The sequence below is a fragment of the Hemicordylus capensis genome, chromosome 5 (assembly GCF_027244095.1).
Source record: "Hemicordylus capensis ecotype Gifberg chromosome 5, rHemCap1.1.pri, whole genome shotgun sequence".
Classification (NCBI taxonomy): Eukaryota; Metazoa; Chordata; class Lepidosauria; order Squamata; family Cordylidae; genus Hemicordylus; species Hemicordylus capensis.
Genome location: NC_069661.1, coordinates 101818663 through 101839584, shown reverse-complemented (window position 1 = coordinate 101839584; position 20922 = coordinate 101818663). Strand labels below are relative to the sequence as shown.

Here is a 20922-nt window from a genome sequence, read left to right as displayed (position 1 = left end):
CTCAAGCTAAACAGGATGCAGTAAACATATATTTTCCCCCATGATGGTCAAAATCAGAGCTGGAGAGGGGAGATTTGGAGGTGGAAAATCAGCAGAAGGAGTTAGATGCCCTTTTCCTCCTCCCACTCCATGCTGGGCTCCCATTGGAGACTGAAGTCTGGGCAGCTACTTTTTAATTTTTAAAAAAATGAGAGAAAAATTGCACATAACTAATGGCATGTATGATCTGAGTCTAAGTCTTATACAAGGAAGATAGCTGCATTACATGCAAAAGCCTTTCACTGCATAAAGAACAGGTTCTTTAGATTGCATATTATTTAAACCTTATAGAAATAGTTACACAACCACATCTACTGTAGGCTTGGCAAGGGCATTCTTGTGTATATACGGGGGCGGGGAGGAGAGGGAGGATTCTGCCACACAATAAGTTTATAGGCCTTATGAATATAAGCTTGGAAGTATGTGGACAATACCTAGTAAAACCTCAGAAGTGAGAGGAAGACTGAGTATGGTTTCCAGCAGTCAAAGCTCATGTCTCTTTTAAAAATGTTGGTTTTTAATATTAATTTTAATATCAATATTAATAAAATTTAGAAACTTTTAATGTAACAGCTTACAACATTGTCATTAACTACATCATAAGACATAGTATATTTTTAAAAAGTATATGTAGTGTTTTTCATGTAATTTTGACAGTTATATTTAGTAAAATATTTCAAAGAATTACAAAATATTTAACCGCCCTGAGCCATTTTGGAAGGGCGGTATATAAATCAAATAAATAAATAAAAATATTTAGATTTAGATAGAAATTCCTCAATTTATTTCAATTTCTTTTTCTAACTATATTTTCTGTTAATGTAAATGACTGATTACGGCTTAGAACCTAGACTATTTCAGTACACTGTAGTCAGCTGATAGTAATAATGGCTGGCATATTTCATAGTGTCACAAGGGCGGAGCAAGAGATGTGCCTCTACAGGGAGGCTGCTGCAAACCCTCAGGGACATATTTCTGGAGGTCAAATGGTACTTCCTGGAGGGAGAGGAGAGCAACAAAAATAGCTCCCCCTGCGCATGCAATTGCCTGCATGGCAAGCCTTTGATTAAGCTCCACAGCATCCCCTCTGCATGGACTCAGTTCTCATTCCATAACACTGCAGAATGTGTCAGCCAGTAAATTTATATTCTGACATTCAATTTAACAAACACAAACTGCAATCCTATGCACACTTACTTGCAAGTAAGTCCTACTGATGTCAGTGGGCTTACTTCTGAGCAAACATGCATAGGATTGGACTGCACATCTTGTGAAGACTTTGAAAACAAAGACAGCAGAAACATTAGAAAAAAAGGAAACATGCTACATTAAGGACATTCTTGGTAATGACATTCACTTCTCAGTCACAGCAAATCAGGTGTTTTGATTAGTAAGTCAAAAGTATATGCAATCACAGCACAGACACTATTGAAAATTAAGTATATGAAAGTATCATGCAGTGTTTTCATGAACAAAAATGTGACTATTTACCAATTGCATGCAATACAGTATGCAACATTCAAATTTGTGCTGAGGGTCCTCTACAAGTCTTAAAAACATATCAATTGTTTATTGGCATTCCCATTGCGCTTTAATGCTGTATTTTGATAATTTAATTCTGAAATACAGTTAACATGCTGTGAAATGCGTGACAACATAAACTCTTCTTTGTATTTTCTAATTTGGTGTATGAGGACCCACATACACATTTCTTGTGGAATTGGTTCATTCTAACCTTGATGACAGACTGATGAGATCAGCTGGAAGATGTTCTCCATTGGTCACTTTCACTATTTCCCCTATTGCAATCTACATATCCCAATTTAAAAATGATTGTAACAGAACAAGTAATGCGGGGGGGGGGAATCAAATGGATAGAAGACAAAAAGAGATAAAAGTGTGAAATTACTATGCAAAGCCAGTTAATAAAAGCTTGATGACTTTTTCCAAAATCTATTTAAATTAGAACAGGGAAGATATAGTGACATTATTTACAAATTAGAATTTTAATTATTCTAACTAATTCTAATTAAAATGAAAGCATCTAATTATTTAAAATATGAAATCAGAAACTTTGATATAGTAGCGCTGGAAATTATATTTAGTTGTGTTTTTTAAAAAAAGTTGCTTACTGAATCTGCCTCTGCCAGATTCCTCACTGGATACTGGGGTTTCATTTTAGCATAAACTAGTTGACCCAGGCGCAGACCATCTACATCCCTAGTTCTCCCTTCCTCCTCCTCCATTTCAGGGCTCAGCCAGTTCTCCTCCCATCCCTTCAGCCAGTCTCCCTCACTGCCAGCAGCTCTCATCCTCCTTGTGAGGAGGCCAGTGGCCTCGTTTTCACTGCCTGCTCGACTGCTCGCAGTGGCGATGTCTCCTCCTCGACATGCCTTCCTCTGCCAGCTCTCGTCCTCCTCGCGAGGAGCCCTAAGGCCCATTTTTGTCAACTGCTCAGCTACTCACAGTGGCACTGACGCCTTCTCCTCGTCCTCTTTGCAAGGTCAGCGGCCCCATTTTTGCAGCCTGCTCGGCCATTGTTGGTAGCTCCCAATGACGCCACCGCCTCCTCCTCCTTGGTCTCCCTCCCTCCCTCCCTCCTCACCAACTCTCTCAACTCCCGGCTGTTGCTTGCGAACTCTCACGAGAGCTGGCACACATGGGATTAGCCACAGGTACACCTTAGAGAATTATATGTATAGATGAGTAGATCCCGGCATAGAACCTACCAGATTAGCTAAAGCATTGCCCTGTTTTAATAGGAGGGAGTTTTTATAGTTTGTTATAGCGAAGAAGGAACATCTTGGGCAGGACATTGATTGTGCTTTTTGCCTCTGCTCCAACTTCTCCAGGTGCGTATCATCTATAGGGCTGCTTCTGCTGCTTTAAAGCTCAGGCTGAGCCAGGGGTGCGAGCCTCTTGGCGCTCTCTCCTTGTGGCCTGGGGCAAGCTGCCTGAGGTCAGAAGTCAAGAAGTCAGCATAAGTCTGTTTGAGCTCTAGATCTGGTTTTGTTAAGTAGTGGGGCTGTGGTTGGTTGGACTGAGGGATGTGTCTGGGAGAGCAGGAAAGTGGGGTTGGTGTGGGAACAGCAATATCACTGGTAGTGGGCAGAGAGAGATATGGTGGTGGGAGTTGGGCTGGCCATTACAGGGGGAAACGGTCCAAGCAACTGAGGCCTGTTCCTTTTTCCAGCTCTTCTCCCAACCCTGAGACCCCTGGAAGCTCTGAGAACACTCCTTCAAGGATTAGGGTGCTGCTTCTGAATGCCAGGTCAGTTAATGCTAAAACATGTCTCATCCACGATTTGATTGTGGATGAGCATGCTGACCTGGTATGTGTGACGGAGACCTGGTTGGATGAGCTGGGAGGGGTTAGTCTCTCTCAGCTCTGTCCTACAGGTTTCCTGATCATTCAGCAGCCCCGCCTGGAGGGTCGGGGAGGGGGCGTTGCAGTCATCTATCGAGAGACCCTCTCCATTTCCAGGTGCCTGGTCAGGCAATCTCAGAATTTCGAGTGTCTGTCCTTGAGGGTGGGCCTCCCGAGATAGGCTGAGGATTCTGTTGGTGTACCGACCACCCCACTGCACTTCAGTCTCCCTACCTGAGCTGGTGGGGGTGGTCTCGGAGATGACCTTGGGCTCCCTCAAGCTTATTGTTTTGGGGGATTTCAATGTCCATGCTGAGGCCCCCCAGTGGGTGCGGCTCAGGATTTCATGGCCTCCATGGGCCTGTCTCAGTTGGTATCAGGCCCTACCCACATGGCAGGACATACTCTGGATCTGGTTTTTGCAGACCAGGGAATAAATGATCTGGAGGTGGGGGAGTTTGAGATAACTCCCTTGTCATGGACAGATCATCATCTGGTGGGGTTTGCCCTCTGCAGGGGTAGTGGACCAATTAGAAAGGTCCACCTCCAGAGGCTTATGGGTCCGCTTGGATTCCAGACAGCCCTCGGGGAGTTTCCAGTGTCCAGAGCTGGTGACCCTGTTGAGGCCCTGGTTGATCTCTGGAATGGAGAGACAGCTCGGGCTGTTGACACAGTTGCTCCTAAACGCCCTCTCCAGCTTGGTGGAGCCCATTCAGCTCCTTGGTTTTCATCAGAGTTTAGGGCGATGAAACAACTCGGGTGACAGCTGGAACAACGCTGGAGGAAGAGTAGTGATGAATCTGACCGAACATGGGCTAGAGCCCATTTTAGGGAATACTCCATGGCAGTGGCCATGGTGAAGAAATGCTTTTTCTCCACCTCCATTGCAACTGCTTAGGGCAGACCAGTGGAGCTGTTTCATGTAGCTATGACATTGCGGCACACATCCTCCCAGGTAATGGGGGAGGAACCATCCACAGCCCACTGTGATCAGTTTGCGTGTCACTTTGCGGATAAAGTCGCTCGCATCCGTGCTGATTTGGACTCCAGAGTTTTGGTAATTCCGGCAGACGTGCCTTTGGTACCATCTGGTCCTACTGTGTTGGATTTTTTTCAGTTGGTGCAGCCTGAGGATGTGGACAAGATCCTGGGCAGTGTGCGGGCAACATTGTGTGCTCTTGACCCTTGCCCTTCATGGCTAATAAAAGCTGCCAGGGAGGGGACAGGGAGATGGTTGGAGGTGATTATTGATGCCTCATTAAGGGAGGGCAGGGTGCCATCGTGCCTCAAGGAGGCGATGGTAAGACCATTATTTTAAAAGCCCTCCCTTGATCCCTCCAACCCAGACAACTATAGACCGGTCTCTAACCCGCCCTTTCTGGGCAAGGAGATAGAGCGTGTGATGGCGTCCCAGCTGCAGAGCATCTTGGATTATATGGATTATGTAGACCCTTTTAATCTGGCTTCTGCCCCGGATATGGGACTAAGACTGCCTTGGTCACTCTAGTGGATGACCTACACCGGGAACTAGACAGGGGGAGTGCGTCCCTGTTGGTTCTGCTGGACCTCTCAGCGGCACTCGATACCATCGACCATGGTATCCTTCTGGGCCACCTCATGAGTATGGGGATCAAAGGTACTGCATGGCAGTGGTCCCCGTCCTTTCTTGGGGGAGGGTCTAGAAGGTGGTGCTGGGGGACTACTGCTCGGCTCTGTGGCCACTGGCCTGTGGTGTCCTGCATGGTTCAGTCTTTTCCGCCATGCTGTTTAACATCTACATGAAACCACTGGGAGAGGTCATCCGGGGACTTGTACTGAGTTGTCAGCAATATGCGGATGACACTCAGCTCTATCTCTCCTTGTCACCTGATCCTAGGGAGGCAGTGGATGTCCTGAATCGGGGGCTGGAGGCTGTGATGAGTTGGATGTGGGCTAATAAACTGAGACTGTATCCAGACAAGACGGAGGTAATGTTGGTCAGTAGGAGAGCCAATTGGGATGAGGAGATTTTACCGGTTCTGGATGGTATTGCACTCCCCTTGAAGGAGCGAGTTCGCAGCTTGGGGGTATTACTGGACCCGGCTCTGCTTTTGGAAGCTCAGGTGGAGGCGGTGGCCAGGGGTGCCTTTGCACGGCTTCGGCTAGTGTGCCAGCTGCGTCCCTTTCTTGAGAAAGTAGATCTGGCCACAGTTACCCATGCTTTAGTCGCGTCATGACTGGATTACTGTAACGCGCTCTACGTGGGGCTGCCCTTGAAGAATATCCGGAAACTTCAGCTAGTGCATTATGCGGCAACTAGGGTTTTATCTGGAGCTGCCCGGTGGGAGCATATCACCCCCATTTTGAAAGAGCTGCACTGACTACCAGTTTGTTTCTGGGTCCAATTCAAGGTGCTGGTTTTGCCCTTTAAAGCCCTTAATGGTTTGGGCCTCGGATACCTGAGGGATTACCTGCTCCCTATCGTAAATCTGTTAGCTCGGCTCACCCAACAGGATTTACAACCCCCTTCAGCACTCCCCTTGAGAGTTAACAGAAAGTAGCAGTGAAGCTACACGAAGGAAAATAAAAGGCTCACAAAGAAAATAGTAAATGAATTAAGTCCCCCTGAACCTAGGTACCCACCTCTAACAATAACTGAGTAATAACTGAAAAGAAAACACAGAGCGAAGAATGAAAGAGCGAAGGACACCAGAAACAAGGAATTAACGGAACAAAGCAGGAAAGCATAAACAAGGGCAAACTGGAATTCGGGAAAGTTAGGAATTCAGAATAGCACACGGACTGCGGTCAGCAACGTTGCTAACAGCATCTGAGCAATTGACAGGCTGCTAAATATATATCGTTCAAGAGAACCAGCAGCCAATCAGGCTTCCCTGAGTCAGCACTTCTGCTTCCTCTCTTGTTATCTCCTGCGCCTGCGTGACTCTCACTGAGCTTGCCTCTTGAGACATCTTCTCAAGATAGGTGAAATCCCAGGCTCCTCCTCATCAGAAATCATGTCTGGCAGCTGTTCCGAATCCTCAGCTCCACAGTCTGGTCTCCCTGCTAAATCCCGTTGCTGTGCCACTGAGCCCTCACTAGCAGGCGAATCCTCCTGCTCTGACTCTTCTGAGTCAGAAGTCTGAGCCATGACACCCCCAAGGGTTGCTGCCCGCTTGTCGAGATCATCTGAGGGGGCTCTGTGCTGGGTGCCGACAATGAGGGAGGCTCAGATGTCGTGCACGTAGGACAGGGCCGTCTCTGTTGCTGCCCCCAGACTCTGGGATGCTCTCCCGGTGGCTATTCGCTCCTCGGTCTCCATCACAGCTTTTAGAAAGCATGTTAAATCGTGTCTTTTTACCCAGGCTTTTATTTGATTTTCTCTGCTGCTGCTCTTTGTACTCTGTATTGCTTTTATGCTTGTGTTTTAAATTTTTAATCAGATTTGTTTTTTTTTTTAGCTTAATATTTTAATTGTGTCTTTTTACAATCTGCTTTTTAAATTTTGCTGTAAACTGCCTTGGGATTGTTTTAATGAAAGGTGGTATATAAATTTAACAATATATCTCTCTCCCTGGTGTTGCTTGTTACTATGGACTATTTTTGGACTATGCTGGACTATCGAAGCTCATACTGAAAAAGGGACTGGAATCTGGACTAAATGAAGACAAATAAATAGAAAATCTAACTTCTTTGTATTATAAAGACTCTGGCAGACAGCCAAACTCAGGCTAAAAACCTAGAGAGTGGCCTCTAAGCAAGCAAGAGACAACTGGCTTGACGCCAGTTCACCAGTCTTTGAAGATATGGCAGCTAATGAATTGTACGGCCGTAGATCATGCAACAGGTGTATGGAGGAAGAGTCTGGAACACCCATTTTATCTGTACCTTGTCAAAGGTGATATATGGTTTTTGGCACCTTATCAAGGCATGAAATAGAATTACCAGGACTGACAGTTAATTGGGGGGAATAAACAAGCTCTGTCAAAATTTGGAGGATTGGATTATTGGTGAGTCTGGGTTGCCATGATCAAAGCAGAATATTACATTTCAACATTTGTGGGAAGATGGGAACCCAAGGAGCCAAGGAGAATCCTGGGTGCAACAGGTGGGAACCAATCAAATGAAAAGCCAGCGGGGCTGGGGGAGAAGAGGAGTGTGACTTTGGAGTATAAAAGCAAGCTAGTACCACCTTAAGTGGTGCAGTGGGGAAATGCTTGATTAACAAGCAGAAGGTTGCCAGTTCAAATCCCTGCTGGTACTATATTGGGTAGCAGCGATATGATGTTGAAAGGCATCATCTCATACTGCATGGGAGGAGGCAATGGCAAACCCCTCCTGTATTCTACCAAAGAAAACCACAGGGCTCTGTGGGCATCAGGAGTCGACTTGATGGCACACTTTACCTTTTCCTTAGGAGCAGATTTTCTAACTCTTCTCAGAGAGCAGATCTTCTCTCTAGCCAAGATGTTTTATCTCTCAAGATCTATTTTTCTTTCTCCCATTTTCTCTCCCTCATAACAAAAGTCTCAAGTTTTCTTCAGAGGATACACACTTTATCTATACAACTTATTACATTCTTATAAACTTACCTATCCACTAGATAGCTAATTATTTACTTAGCTTCTTATTTTAAGTTTTTTAATCCTTTTTGGAGAAACCTGAAAATACCTCAAGCTGCCAGAAGGGTAAATATAACTTTTATTTTAGCGGCATAGGTTAAAGGGTTTAGATCCTTTAATGGGTAGATTTTATTATGCACTATATCAACTTTAATAGTAGCTTTAAGTATTACATATTTTAGAATGCTATAGTTTACTTATGCTTGTATTTTGATATTATAATTTGCTTATGCTTATATTTTGATGTATCTTTGCCATGCATTTACATTTTAGTGTATCTTTTGCTGCTCATTGCCATTCTATATGCCTCAAGTCTTTGAATAAAAATTTAAAAGGTTGTGGTCATTGGGTTTTGGGGTTTGATTATATGAAAAGCCTACTGAGGCAAAAAAAAAACCACGCACCAAAAAACCCAACCACATTTTCATTGCTTTCTGGAGTATGTGCTTCATTTTCTGGCCGTGGGCAAACAATTGGTCAGAACTCAAAAACCTCATAGCTAAAATTTGGCTGTTGGGGATTAATATTAGGAATAAATAATTCCAACAAGGTCTTACAGTTCTGATCGCCTGATGTTGTCACTTTGTTCATTTAGACGCCAAGTGAACACCTCTCTTTTCACTTGTTTTAAAATTGGTTTTTTAAAAGTTTTAAAATGTTTTGTATTGTAGTTTCTATTTTATAATACAATTAGTTTTGTGTTGTTTATTTATTTACATTTATTTACATTTACATTTATTTACATTTACCACATGGTTTCAGAGTGGGTTACAACAATTAAAACACATGATAAGGCCGTGCACATGACCTTCGGCCAACGCTTCTACGAGCTGCGGGGAAGGCAGAAGGTCGCCTGCCTTTCCTGGCAGATGAGTGGTGGCTGTTCATTTCTTCATTATACTGTGCACCCACAGAGTAGCACTGTGGTGAAGGCAAGAGTTGGGAGCGGGAGGAATTCCCCTTTCTGCATCCCAGTGTACCCTACGCTACGATCGCGGTGGCTGCTCGCATTAGAACTGGATGCTCTCTGCTGGAAGTGGCAGCAAGCCGGCAGGAAGCTTTAAAACCCAGTGGTGATCATGCACATGATCACCAGCCGAAGTTAAGCGAACCACTTCCTGGTGCTTTACACGTGCAGCCTAGCTGAGACTGGGCTGCCTGGGATAGGCTGTGTTTTAATTGGATGTGTTTACAGCTGTGTTCTTGTGAGCTGCCCAGAGAACAATTTTTTATGGGGCAGCTAACAAATAAAGTTTATATTTCATATATTATATTATATTATATTATATTATATTATATTATTTATTTTAATGCATGGTGGAGGAGGCACTGTAGGGGTGCAGCAGCAGTCACCATGCCTTCAATGAAAGCAGTCATTGGAAAAACTCAATTTTCTAAAGGCCACCAAGGCTTTCATTTTTTAATGTACTACTATTATACCAAACAGAAGAAAGAAATTCGATCTCTCCTTTTGCTGGAGTGCTACAGCTGCAGCTGACCCAGATAGGGGAAAGGGAAGAAGAGGTTGGTATCTGAGGGGTGTGTGTGTGTGTGTGTGTGTGTGTATGAGAGAGAGAGAGAGAGAGTGCAGGAATTCTTCTCCTGTCCTGCTTGGATTTTAATTTGTGATGTACAAGATTCTGGGGGCTTACAATGTTTGGCTTTTTGTTGAGGTGAGTATTACAAGCCCTAAAGCTCATTCAGAACATATGTCTGGAGAGCTTAACTAGCATCTCTAGTGAAATAGTATCTTCCACTGAAACGAATGGAAAATTTACACAGGAATTGCATATATAAACTCAACAAACAGGAAAAAAGGTAGAAATTTAGAATTAAGTGATTACACTGTGTACTGTGTATAAAAGCCTTCATTGTCCTGTTCTGAGGCCTATGTCTTGTTTTAAAGTTGTAAGTCTGTAGTTAAGGCATTTATGTTCTCTCTCTTTGTTTAATTTGGAATTGACATAGTAAAATATTGATAGAACTTGTTCTGTCATGAACATTAAGAATATTGACACTTCTATTGAAAGCAGATTAGAATGCCTTGTGCGTACTAGGGATATGCACAAACTGGTTCGTGCACTCATGGGAGGCGGGGGGCATCCTTTAAGGGGCAGGGAGGGTGCCCTTACCTGCCCTGCTGCTCAAACACCGGCATTCCGAACCAGTTCGGCACTCCAGAAAAGGAGTGCTGAACCGGTCCATGAACATCCCTAGTGTGTACTAGCGCTAGGAACAAACTTAGACTGTAAAGTGTTATTATAACCAAATGAACATACATGTACATACTCAAATAACAGATGCCTCATTTTAACAACAACAACAACAACAAAAAACTAAGGAAGCATTATAATAAATTATTTACCTACCATTTAAAAAAATCTTCTTTTAAAATTATTAAAATAGTTCAGTTAAAAATCGATACAGTGCAAATAATATACGACCAAATAAATAGATTTTGGAAAAGTGCATCTTCCACATATTCACTATAGGTTTATAAATAAAGTTGTCCAAGGAAATAGAGATAAACCTCTAAGAATAAATCTTTTAAAAAGAAATAATATTTTTCAGGTTGAGGTGTTCAGAAACTTACGATTATTTTTCCATGGAGGAAAACAATAAGCTCAAAATACTTTCAAATGCATGTTTTCTACTCCTTCAAATATTAAAAAATATTCAATATTAAGTACACTTTTGTGCAGCAAATTAACAATTTATTTTTGAAGAATGAATTTATGTGACAAACTGAATAAGATTAAGAGTATCTATATCCCAATACCAAATCTGAGGAATTATGTGCAATAAGGTAATAACATTAAAGACACTGGAAGCCTCAATCCATAAAGGCCTTTATGGATTCATATGGATATGAATTTTATGGATAGTTTTGTTTCTACATAAAGCATATTTCAGATCATATTTCAGTGCTTTACATACAATTACAGGTAAAGAGTATTTATTCTTTATTTCCTTGGAGTAGTTATAAAGTCAGTGCAGGGTAGAGAAACCGGCCTCTACACTATAAGCTTTGATGGGCATCTCTACCTTGATGAGAGAAGTACAGTGTCAGCAGGTATATATTCTTTGCCTTTTATTAAAACTATTTCTCCAACATCTACCTGAAAGAAAACTAGGAATTGGTTAATAACTTGTAACTAGCAAAATGGTCTTTTTACTCTATTAAATGATGCATTCTCTAATACAGTTGGTAAATGATGTAGGCTGGGGTTTGCAAATATGTTTCAAAAATTACCCAAATTCTTCTGCAATTGTGTGGAGGTAAGGTCTCATCGGCCTATATTCTCCCTGGACTTAACAGATGGACTCATAATCTATACAGATTTTATGAAAGGAAAATACAGGTTGCTTACATGTAACAGGTGATAAACAGGTTGCTCACCTGTAACTGATGATCTGGTAGAGATCCGTCGATATTCATAAGAATGGGTTCTGCGCCTGCGCAGGAACCCCACGGTATCCATGCCTGAGCTCGTCGAAGCGCCCAAGCCACGCCCCCACACTGCTGCGTGCTATATAAGGCGCGGCTGAGGCGCGTAGTCCCTCAGTTCTTGGACGACCGCCGTGGAGGACGATCATCTAAAGTCTGTTCTTTTTTGTTTTGTTTAAATTAGGTAAGTTCATCCATTAAAAAGGGGGAATATCCTGAAGAGGATAGAAGCCACACACCTATACGCACATAGAAGTAGCACTACTGCAGAGGGGAAGGTTGGGAGGGTCTTATGAATATCGACGGATCTCTACCAGATCATCAGTTACAGGTGAGCAACCTGTTTATCTGGTTCGAGATCCGTCGATGTTCATAAGAATGGGTGTTTAGCAAGCTCCAGTAGGAGGGGGGAGCAGTAGTCACAACAACACCTGTTTCAAAACACTTCTCCCAAAGGTGGCCTCTGCCGCAGAGCGTACATCTATGGCGTAGTGCTTAATAAAGGGAGACTCCGAAGACCAAGTTGCGGCCTTACAGATATCCCTGAACGAGACCCCAGAGAGGTGTGCAGCGGAGGAAGCTTCAGCCCTGGTGGAGTGGGCTTTAATGGCTTCTGGAGGTGATTTGCCTTGTAGATGATATGTCAGGAGAATAAGCTCTACCAGCCATCTGGACAATCTTTGTCTCGAAATTGGGGATCCTTTCCTTGGCCCTTTATACGATATGAATAGACGAGTAGAGAGCCTAAAGGGTTTTGTGCTGTCTATGTAGTATAGGAGCGCACGGCGCACGTCTAGAGCATGTAACGAGCGCTCCAGAGCAGAAGTAGGGTTCCCAAAGAATGTAGGTAAGATGATATCCTGGTTCAAGTGGAAGTCGGATACAACTTTTGGTAGGAAAGTAGAGTCTAAACGCATGCGGACTTTGTCTGGTTGAAATAAAGTATAAGGGGGGTCCACCCTGAGAGCCGCCAGTTCACTCACACGTCTTGCTGTTGTGATAGCAATCAGGAAGCTCGTCTTCCAAGAGAGATGTTTAAGGGAGGACGTAGCCATGGGCTCAAAGGGAGCCTGAGTCAGTGACGAAAGAACCAGCGATAAACTCCATGGTTCTACTGGCGTTCTGATTGTAGGGTACACATTTGACAGGCCTTTCAGGAAGGCCTTGCTCAATGGGTGCGAGAACAGTGTAGAGTTGTCACTGCCCGGATGGTATGCGGACAAGGCAGATAAATGGACTCTCAAAGACACGTTGGCCAGGCCTTTTGCTTTCAAAGACGTAAGGTATCGTAGAACCTCCCGGACTGAGGCTCGTTTAGGAAGGAATCCCTTGGAGCGTGCATATGACCTAAAATGGTCCCACTTGCGCTTGTAGTTGCGGCGCGTAGATTCCTTGCGCTGGTTGAGTAGGATATGAGTCAGCAGACTATCTTCCACACTGTTAGATGGAGGGTTTTGACGTCCGGGTGCAGGACGAGACCTCCGTCTTGAGTGAGGAGATCCGGATAGGAAGGTAGGTGCTTGTAGCAGTTCTTCGCCAGTCTGCGTACTTGCGGAAACCAAGGTTGCCTTGGCCACCATGGAGTCACTAGGATGCAGTTGGTCGGATTGCAGAGAAGACAAGCTACCACTCTGTGTATCAATGGCAGGGGGGGAAACATGTAAGGTGTCTCTAGGGACCAATCCAACTGAAAAGCATCTCCGAGAGACAGAATGTCGTGGCCCGCCCTTGAACAGAAGCGATCGCATTTCGTGTTCTCTGAGCAAGCAAAGAGGTCCACTGAGGGCCTCATCCACCGGTTGAAGAAGGGAGTTATCACATCCGTGCAGAGTTCCCATTCGTGCTGACGGTCCTGCAAGAAGACTCTGCTCAGGTCGTCTGCCAGGGTGTTGTCCAGGCCCTTGATGTGAACAGCTTTGGGGTAAATGCGGTGTAGAATACACCAGTGCCACATTTGAACACTGAGAGCACACAGACTCCGGGAGACCGTCCCTCCCTGGCGGTTTATATATGCCTGGGCGGTTGTGTTGTCGAGGTGGATCTGAACAATTTTCCCTTGAAGGACAGGTAAGAATGACTGTAGTGCTTGAAAAACAGCCAGAAGCTCTAGGAAGTTGATGTGCAATTTGGCACGTTGAGGGGACCACTTCCCTTGAATTTTGTGGTTGTCGCAATGGGCCCCCCAGCCCTGGAGCGAGGCATCCGTCGCCATCCAAACCGAAGGGGAGGGGGATCAAAAGGGTACTCCCTCGAGTAGGTTCTTCCGCTTGGTCCACCAGGAGAGCGACCGGAGTACTTCCGGGGGAAGTAGAAGGCGCTTTGATTGACTGTCTCTGATTGGACGAAATACTGAAAGAAACCAGAGTTGGAGCTTTCTCATCTTGAGTCTCGCATAATAGATTACTGTATTGCAAGCTGACATAAGGCCCAACAGACGTTGAATCATACGGGCTGGCTGTAGGGGATGATCTTGAAACTCGGAGATTTTGTTCAGGATGCAGTTGAATCTCTCCTCCGGGAGAAAAACTCTTTGTTGTGTTGTGTCTAGGATTGCCCCTATGTAGGAGATTATAGGTGATGGTTCCAGATGCGATTTCTTCCAGTTTATCTCGATGCCCAAATCGTGAAGTAGGTTCACTACATATTGGATGTGCAAAACTAACTCGTCTTTGACTTTTGCAGTTAGGAGCCAGTCGTCCAGGTAAGGGTAGACCGATACACCCCTGGTTCTTAGATGGGCAATCACTGCCGCCATACATTTTGTAAAAACCCTCGGAGCAGTGGACAGTCCGAAGGGCAATACATTGTACTGAAACACTTTGTCGCCGACAGTGAAACGTAGGTATTTGCGGTGGTCCGGACGTATATTGATATGAAAATAGGCGTCCCTGAGATCCAGCGTCGCAAGCCACTTTTCCCCCTGGAGTAGTGGGAGGATCTGTTGCAACGCCATCATACGGAACTTTTTGACGTGGATAAACTTGTTCAGACAACGGAGGTCCATGATGGGACGGATCCCCCCATCCCTCTTGGGGATCTGAAAATAGTGTGAATAGAACCCCGTTAGCCTGTCTGCCCATGACACCGGGGCAATAGCCCCCTTTTCCAGAAGCTCCTTCACCTCCTGCAGAAGCAGCCTCGAGGAGGGAGTGCATCTCACCCCCGTGAAGTGTGGAAGAGTCCTGAATTCTATTGCGTAACCATATGTGATAATCTTCAGGACCCACCGGTCCGATGTTATGCTGTGCCATGCGGGGGCATGGCTTGCCAGTTTGATCGTTGGCAGGGACGGAAGGATGGAGAGATCCGTCAGTGCTGGTGGAGAGGCCCCCGCTGGCAGGGAAGGGGGGGTGTATGGAGACGGTAGGGAGGTTGGTGTCGATGGGCAGTCCACAGTTTCAAAGACGCTTTTGGGGTTCTTGTGGCTTCGCTCGCTGTGATTGAGGAGCCCTTTTCTTATTATAGAACGGGCGACGTTGGTAAGACGAGTAGGGCTTCCTAAAGTCACGCCTGTCTTGTGACCTGTAGGAAGGTTTGAATTTTCCATAGTTGTTCCTGTACGTTGATGTTGAGGAAGAGGTCGAAGGATGCGAGCTGAAAGTTTTTGCAGTGAATTTTGATTTCTTCAACTGCTCCATAGTGGAGTCAGTTGTTTCACTGAAAAGGCCAGTACCATCAAATGGTAATCCTTCTATTCTTTCTCTCATATCAATTTGGAGTCCCGTAGACCGCAGCCAAGCGTGTCTTCTCAGGGTTATCGCTGCCGCCATTGCCCGAGATTCGCTCTCAGCTAGATGTTTGGCTATGCTGAGCTGTCTGCGTGTTAGGTCTCCAGAGTTCTCTAAGACTTGGTGGAATTTAGCTTTAAAGTCTTCTAAGGATAGGCAGTCCAAATCTTTCTCCAACTGTTCCCAGAGACCATGAGTGTACATTGTAGTGCAGGCCGCATAGTTTGCTACCTTAATAGAAAGGCAAGAGGTTGAATAGATCTTCCTTCCCAATAGGTCCAGTTTTCTACCTTCCTTATCAGGAGGGACTGTGTACCTTTTGCCAGACTTAGACGCCGTGGCACAATCTATTACTAGAGAGTTTGGCGCCGGGTGCTTGAGCAGATAGTCATTATCCCTATCTTGAATTCTATAGAGACTTTCCAATTTCTTTGATGTCGGGGTGGAAGTGTGGAGGACTTCCCAAGCGCATTTCGCAGCCCTTGTAATTACTGGTAACATTGGAAGGGCAACTGGGGCTGTCATTTGAGTCTTCAACATAAATTTATATACTGGGTCCTCGATAGTTGCCAACTGTGACTGGATATCTAGACCAAGAGCATCAGCCATGGCCCGAATCTGTTTGTGGTATGCTTTCATTTCATCATTTGGTGAAACATAAGTTACCGGTGCTACAGCCGTAGGTGGTTCCATAATGGAACTGGTGTCTTCAGGGTCGGACTCAAAGTCAGAGGAGCCGTAGTGTTCTGAGGGAGAGGCAGGCTGCAGCTGAGCGTCCTCAGCACGGTGAGGATCCGTTTGCGTGGCTGAATTACTTTGTAGTTTTAGGAGACTTGTCTGTGTAGATGTAGACTTAAGGTGGAGTGGTGAAGTCTGTGTGGCGCAATGGTTGTTCATGGAGCCACACGTTTGGGTCGCAATTGTCGCAAAAGTTGCAAAGGGATGAGCAGGTGCTACTTGTCTCCAGGGCAGGTTAACGCCATCTCTGTAGGGACCAGCTGGAGAAGAGACCCCTAAGGAAGGGTGTCTATAACCACAGGAGTGCCAAGGAGTGTGTGGCAAGTTGTTGGAGGATGGTGGAGCTGGAGGATGAGACAAGGTAGGTGTTCCTCCCTCGGCTTCAACGCCCACTGAAGGGAAGCCGGTAAATGTCGAGCGGCCGCTCGACGTCGAGTCCAGGAGAGACAGAAGAGATCGGGTTGCTGCTGGGAGAGATTCTTCGGCATTGACATCCACCATCTGGAAAGTCGGTATTGGTGGTCGATATCGAGGGGTTACTTGCATCGATGTTGACAGGACTGGAGTGTGCAAGGTGGACGGCGCAAAGGCTGAGGCTTGTGGTGTCGATGGAGAGGCAGACGAAGCCAAAGGTGTTGGAGCTGGTGAGAGAGTTCTTGTTGCCGGTATCGAAGCTCGTGGAGATCGCTGAAGGTTCGAAGCCCGTTCGTCGTCGGGCAAAACTCATCCGGCATTGAAGGAGGAAACAGGGTCCGACGTAGTCAGTTGATGTGGTTCGGTATCGAGCACTCTCAACGTCGACATGCCGGTAACGGGAGAATGCGTCGAAGGGGCATCCACGTCGATAACTATCGGTGTCGAGGAAACGGGTAGCGCCTCCAGAATCACCGTCTGTACTGCGAAGTCAGTCGACGTCGGAGGCCTCGACCTCGATTCTGATGACTGCGCCGTAGAGGGAGATGGTGTGTGTCCCCGCGGGCTCTCGTGAGTCTTTCGACGTTTGGAGTCAGTCGGAGTCGAGAGGTCATCATGTCGATGTTTCGAAGCCTTATCACGGTCTTTGGAGTGATGTGAGGGCTTTGAGGTAGAAGAGCCTGAGCTCTTTGATGACGTCTTCTTTTCGAGTGTCGAGTGTCTATCTGAAGTCGAGGCGCTTTTCGACATAGACAACGTTTTGGCGGGAATTATGTCAGAGGTTTTTTCTCTGCTCGACGTCGAAGAAGACTTTGGCGTCTTAGATGTCGACGGTCGAGGAGTGCCCGGTGTAGATGGGCTCAAAACTTCATCGTAAATCGCCGCACGGAGGCGAAGAGCCCGATTCTTTCGAGTCTGTTTCGAGAAAGACAGACAGATTTTACACGAGGAGACGTTATGCTCCTCACCAAGGCACAAAAGGCAGAGGTCATGAAGGTCCTTGGAGGGTAACTTAGCCCTGCAGCCTTCACACCATTTGAAAGATTTTTTTCCGTCAGCCATAGCAAGGTCGAAGCCGTTCCGCGTCCGTTCGCCAGAAGTCACCGAAGCCAGTCCAAAACGAGAGCCAGAGATTTCCGAAAGCCGTTCCGTAAGTAGAGCCAGAGAATTCCGATATTTCCAGTCCGAGTCAAGAGGATAGATGAACAACCAAGGAACTAGTAAAGACGAAGAGGCACGGACCGCAGGTCCAGGACACAAGGCGGTCGGAAAAGAACTGAGGGACTACGCGCCTCAGCCGCGCCTTATATAGCACGCAGCAGCGTGGGGGCGTGGCTTGGGCGCTTCGACGAGCTCAGGCATGGATACCGTGGGGTTCCTGCGCAGGCGCAGAACCCATTCTTATGAACATCGACGGATCTCGAACCAGATCTTTAGGTGATATGTGTTCATTCACAACTTGGGCTCTGTGCCTGTGCAGTAGCCCCCTCAGAAGGATTTCATAGCTCCTCAATGCACTCTGAAGCCCTGCTCTTTGGGTGCAAGGCACGCTCAGTATTTTTGGCTGCAGAGTACCTGCTGCTCAATTCCTGACTGACTGGTGTGAAGATCTGTTCTTTGTCCAGTGAGAGAAGAGGCAAGTCTTTTTGCTTTAGTAACATCTGAGAAGTGGGGAGGGTGGACGGGTGTTGTGAATGAACACAGATCACCTAAAGATCACCTTACAGGAAAGCAACCTGTATATCATTTGGGTGATCCGTGTTCTTTCACAACTTGGCTGATTAGCAAGCTCACCAAGAAGGTGGTGGATGCAAAGATGTTACTAAAGAACTTTCTTCGAAACAGCCCACCCAAAGTTAGCCTCAGCCGCTGTTCGGATATCAGTAGCATAATGCTTAATGAAAGGCAAATGTGAGGCCCTGGTGGCCACTCTACAGATATCCACCATGCTAATTCCAGATATGTGCGCTGCAGACGTTGCCATAGCCCTTGTAGAATGGGCCTTGAGAGTAGATGGTGGTTTGACTTTCTGCAGCATATAGCCTTAATAAAATCAGTTACACTAGCCAAAATGAAAATCTTTGAGGTCATTCACACAATTGAAAACTGTGTTCTACCCAGGTTTGGGAGTTGCGTGTGCTCCCAATTTTTGATTGTGTGGAACCAAGGTATGAGAAAAAGCTACCCAGGTTTTCCTCTAACCTTGCTTCCACACAATCACTTCTACCCAGGTTTTCCTCTTACCTTGCTTCCACACAATCAAAAATTGGGAGCACACACAACTCTCAAACCAGGGTAGAACACAGTTTTTGATTGTGTGAATGACCTCTTTGTCTTGAAATAGGGTTGCCCTTTTCCTGTCCCTTGTAGGCTACAAACGGTCAACTGAAGATTTCCTGAAGTCTTTGGTCCTATTCATATAGAAGAGGACTGCTCTTCACACATCAAAGGAATGAAGTGATCTTTCAGAAGGAGTTGTGGGGTTCATAAATAAAGAAGGTAATATGATATCCTGATTGATAAGAAAATCAGAAACTATTTTAAGTATAAAAACTAGGTCTGTTCATGTCTATTTTATCAGGAAATAATTTTGTGTAGAGACAATCTATTCTCAGGGCAGTAAGTTTGATGACCCTTTGTGTAAATGTTACAGCCACTAAAAAGGTTAGCAGCTTCAGAAAGGCAGTAGCTAGAGGTTCAAATGAGAACTAGGTTAGTGTGGATAGAACCATTCAGAAGCTCCATGGTTCAAGAGGCTTTTTAAGCAGAGGAAAAACATTGTTCAGGCCTTTAAGGAATTTCTTAGGCTCTAGATGTAAAGTCGAAGTTTGTGGCTGTGTCGGCAACAAAAGAGGAGCACTCGATGTCGAGCAATGTTGGGCTCCTGATGTTGAAAGTAACAACATCAATGTCAACATCGAGGAAGAATGTTTTCAATGCTTAGAGCTTGAATGGGATGGAGAGTCATCCTCCCAGTTTTTCCTCTTTATAATGCCTATGATGGCCCTCCATGGTCACATCATTTGGCTTTCTGAATCTATTTTTCAAGCACTCAGAGTTGTCCAGCACTGTGGTAGAAGAGGAACCTGGGGAATGCATCTACTCCGAATTGACATAGAGCGTCAATGGTCAGGTGACATCAAAGTTGACGATATCAGTGGTAATGGGGACTGCGGCATTGGAGTTGGAGGCCATAGAGCTTGTTCGTATAACACGGCTCAGAGGCATAATTCTCTGTCTTTTCTTGCTTGTTTAGAAAATGGCAAACAAATTTTGCATCAATGTACAATGTGATCCTCTCCCAAACACAGTAACACGTACCGTGTTTGTCCAATGACAGGAGTGTTCTGCCAGAGGATCAGCCCTTTTAAAACATTTTCCTTATGCCCATTAGAGCAAAGCTCGAGTAACCAGTCCAAAACAACAAGCAAAGAATAAACCTTAAGAGTTCCGAATCTATACCATTAAAGATAATCCAATTTCTCCTTTCTTTCTCTCACAGGAACTGAGCTCAACCAAGGCACAAGGTACATGCAACAGTGTCAGAGAAGGAACTGAGATGCAGGAACTCTGCAGCTGAAGATACCAAGCATGGTTTGCGAGCAAAAAGCGGAGATTCAGAGTGCTTTGAGGAGTTATGAAATCCTTCTGCAGGGGCTACTGTGCAGGCGCAGAGCCCAAGTTGTGAAAGAACAAGGATCACCCAAAAGACACAAAGTTTTCTCATTGTCCAAAATGAGTTGTACCCCTACAAAGCTGGTCACTTGAATACAGTAAGTAGTCTTATAATGGGCCAGATCTTTGTTCTAATTTAACCTATTACTGTCTCCAGTTTCAGGCACAGGGTTCTCACATGATCCTTTTAACTGGAAACTAACCTGAGACCTTCAGGATGCAAAGCATGTGCTCTACCACTGATCTATGGGTCCTCCTCAGCAGGATCACTCTGCTGGAGTCCCAGCAACATAATCGTAAGATTTTACGTAGTATTTATTTTATTTTATTTTATTTCCATAATGAATATCCTGTCCTGCTATACTGAAATATATTTCAAGTGGTTTACAAAACTTTGAAACTTAACAATAAAAACAATGGCTGACATGATCTACAAGCCTAATAGCAACAGAAGGCACTGGTGTGCTCCTGCTGCAGATATGGAATTGGTAAAACTGCAGGAATGCTGCTTGTGCAGCTGCTAGTCTGTAACAGCAGTGCAACTGCTTCTGTGTCTGCAGCAGTGGCATTCCAATACCTTCCATTGCCATTAGGCTTGCAGATCATGTTGGTCATTATATTAAATAATTAAAGCAGTGTAAAATAGCAAAAATAATTTAAAGCAACAAGAGACTAAAAAATGCATCAGTCATATATCAGCCAAACAAAGTGCTGATATAGCAATGTTGTGTTCTAGACTAAGGCTGCGTGGTGCACACAGGCATCAAAAATGATCTCCCCTTCCTTCCTCAGCTGCCTGTACCACACAAAAATATGCCTGTGAACTTCATGAACATATTTTCTGATGGCAGCAGCAGAAGGAAGAGGAGATCATTCCCCCAATCCATGTGCACTGCTACAGCCTTAGTCTGG

General features: G+C 45.2%; 1 protein-coding gene across 4 annotated transcripts in view; it reads right to left on the bottom strand.

The window, feature by feature from the left end:
* ATP8A1 (ATPase phospholipid transporting 8A1) overlaps positions 1-20922 on the bottom strand; it is a 242997-nt gene that overhangs the window by 161908 nt on the left and 60167 nt on the right. For 2 of the 4 annotated variants that reach the window (XM_053252646.1, XM_053252647.1), the window contains exon 7: positions 11053-11126. In XM_053252646.1, coding sequence (XP_053108621.1) covers positions 11053-11126 — 74 coding nt within the window. Of the gene's footprint in view, positions 1-1774; positions 1849-11052; positions 11127-20922 lie in introns of all 4 variants that reach the window. The other 2 variants (XM_053252644.1, XM_053252648.1) reach the window with 1 other exon arrangement.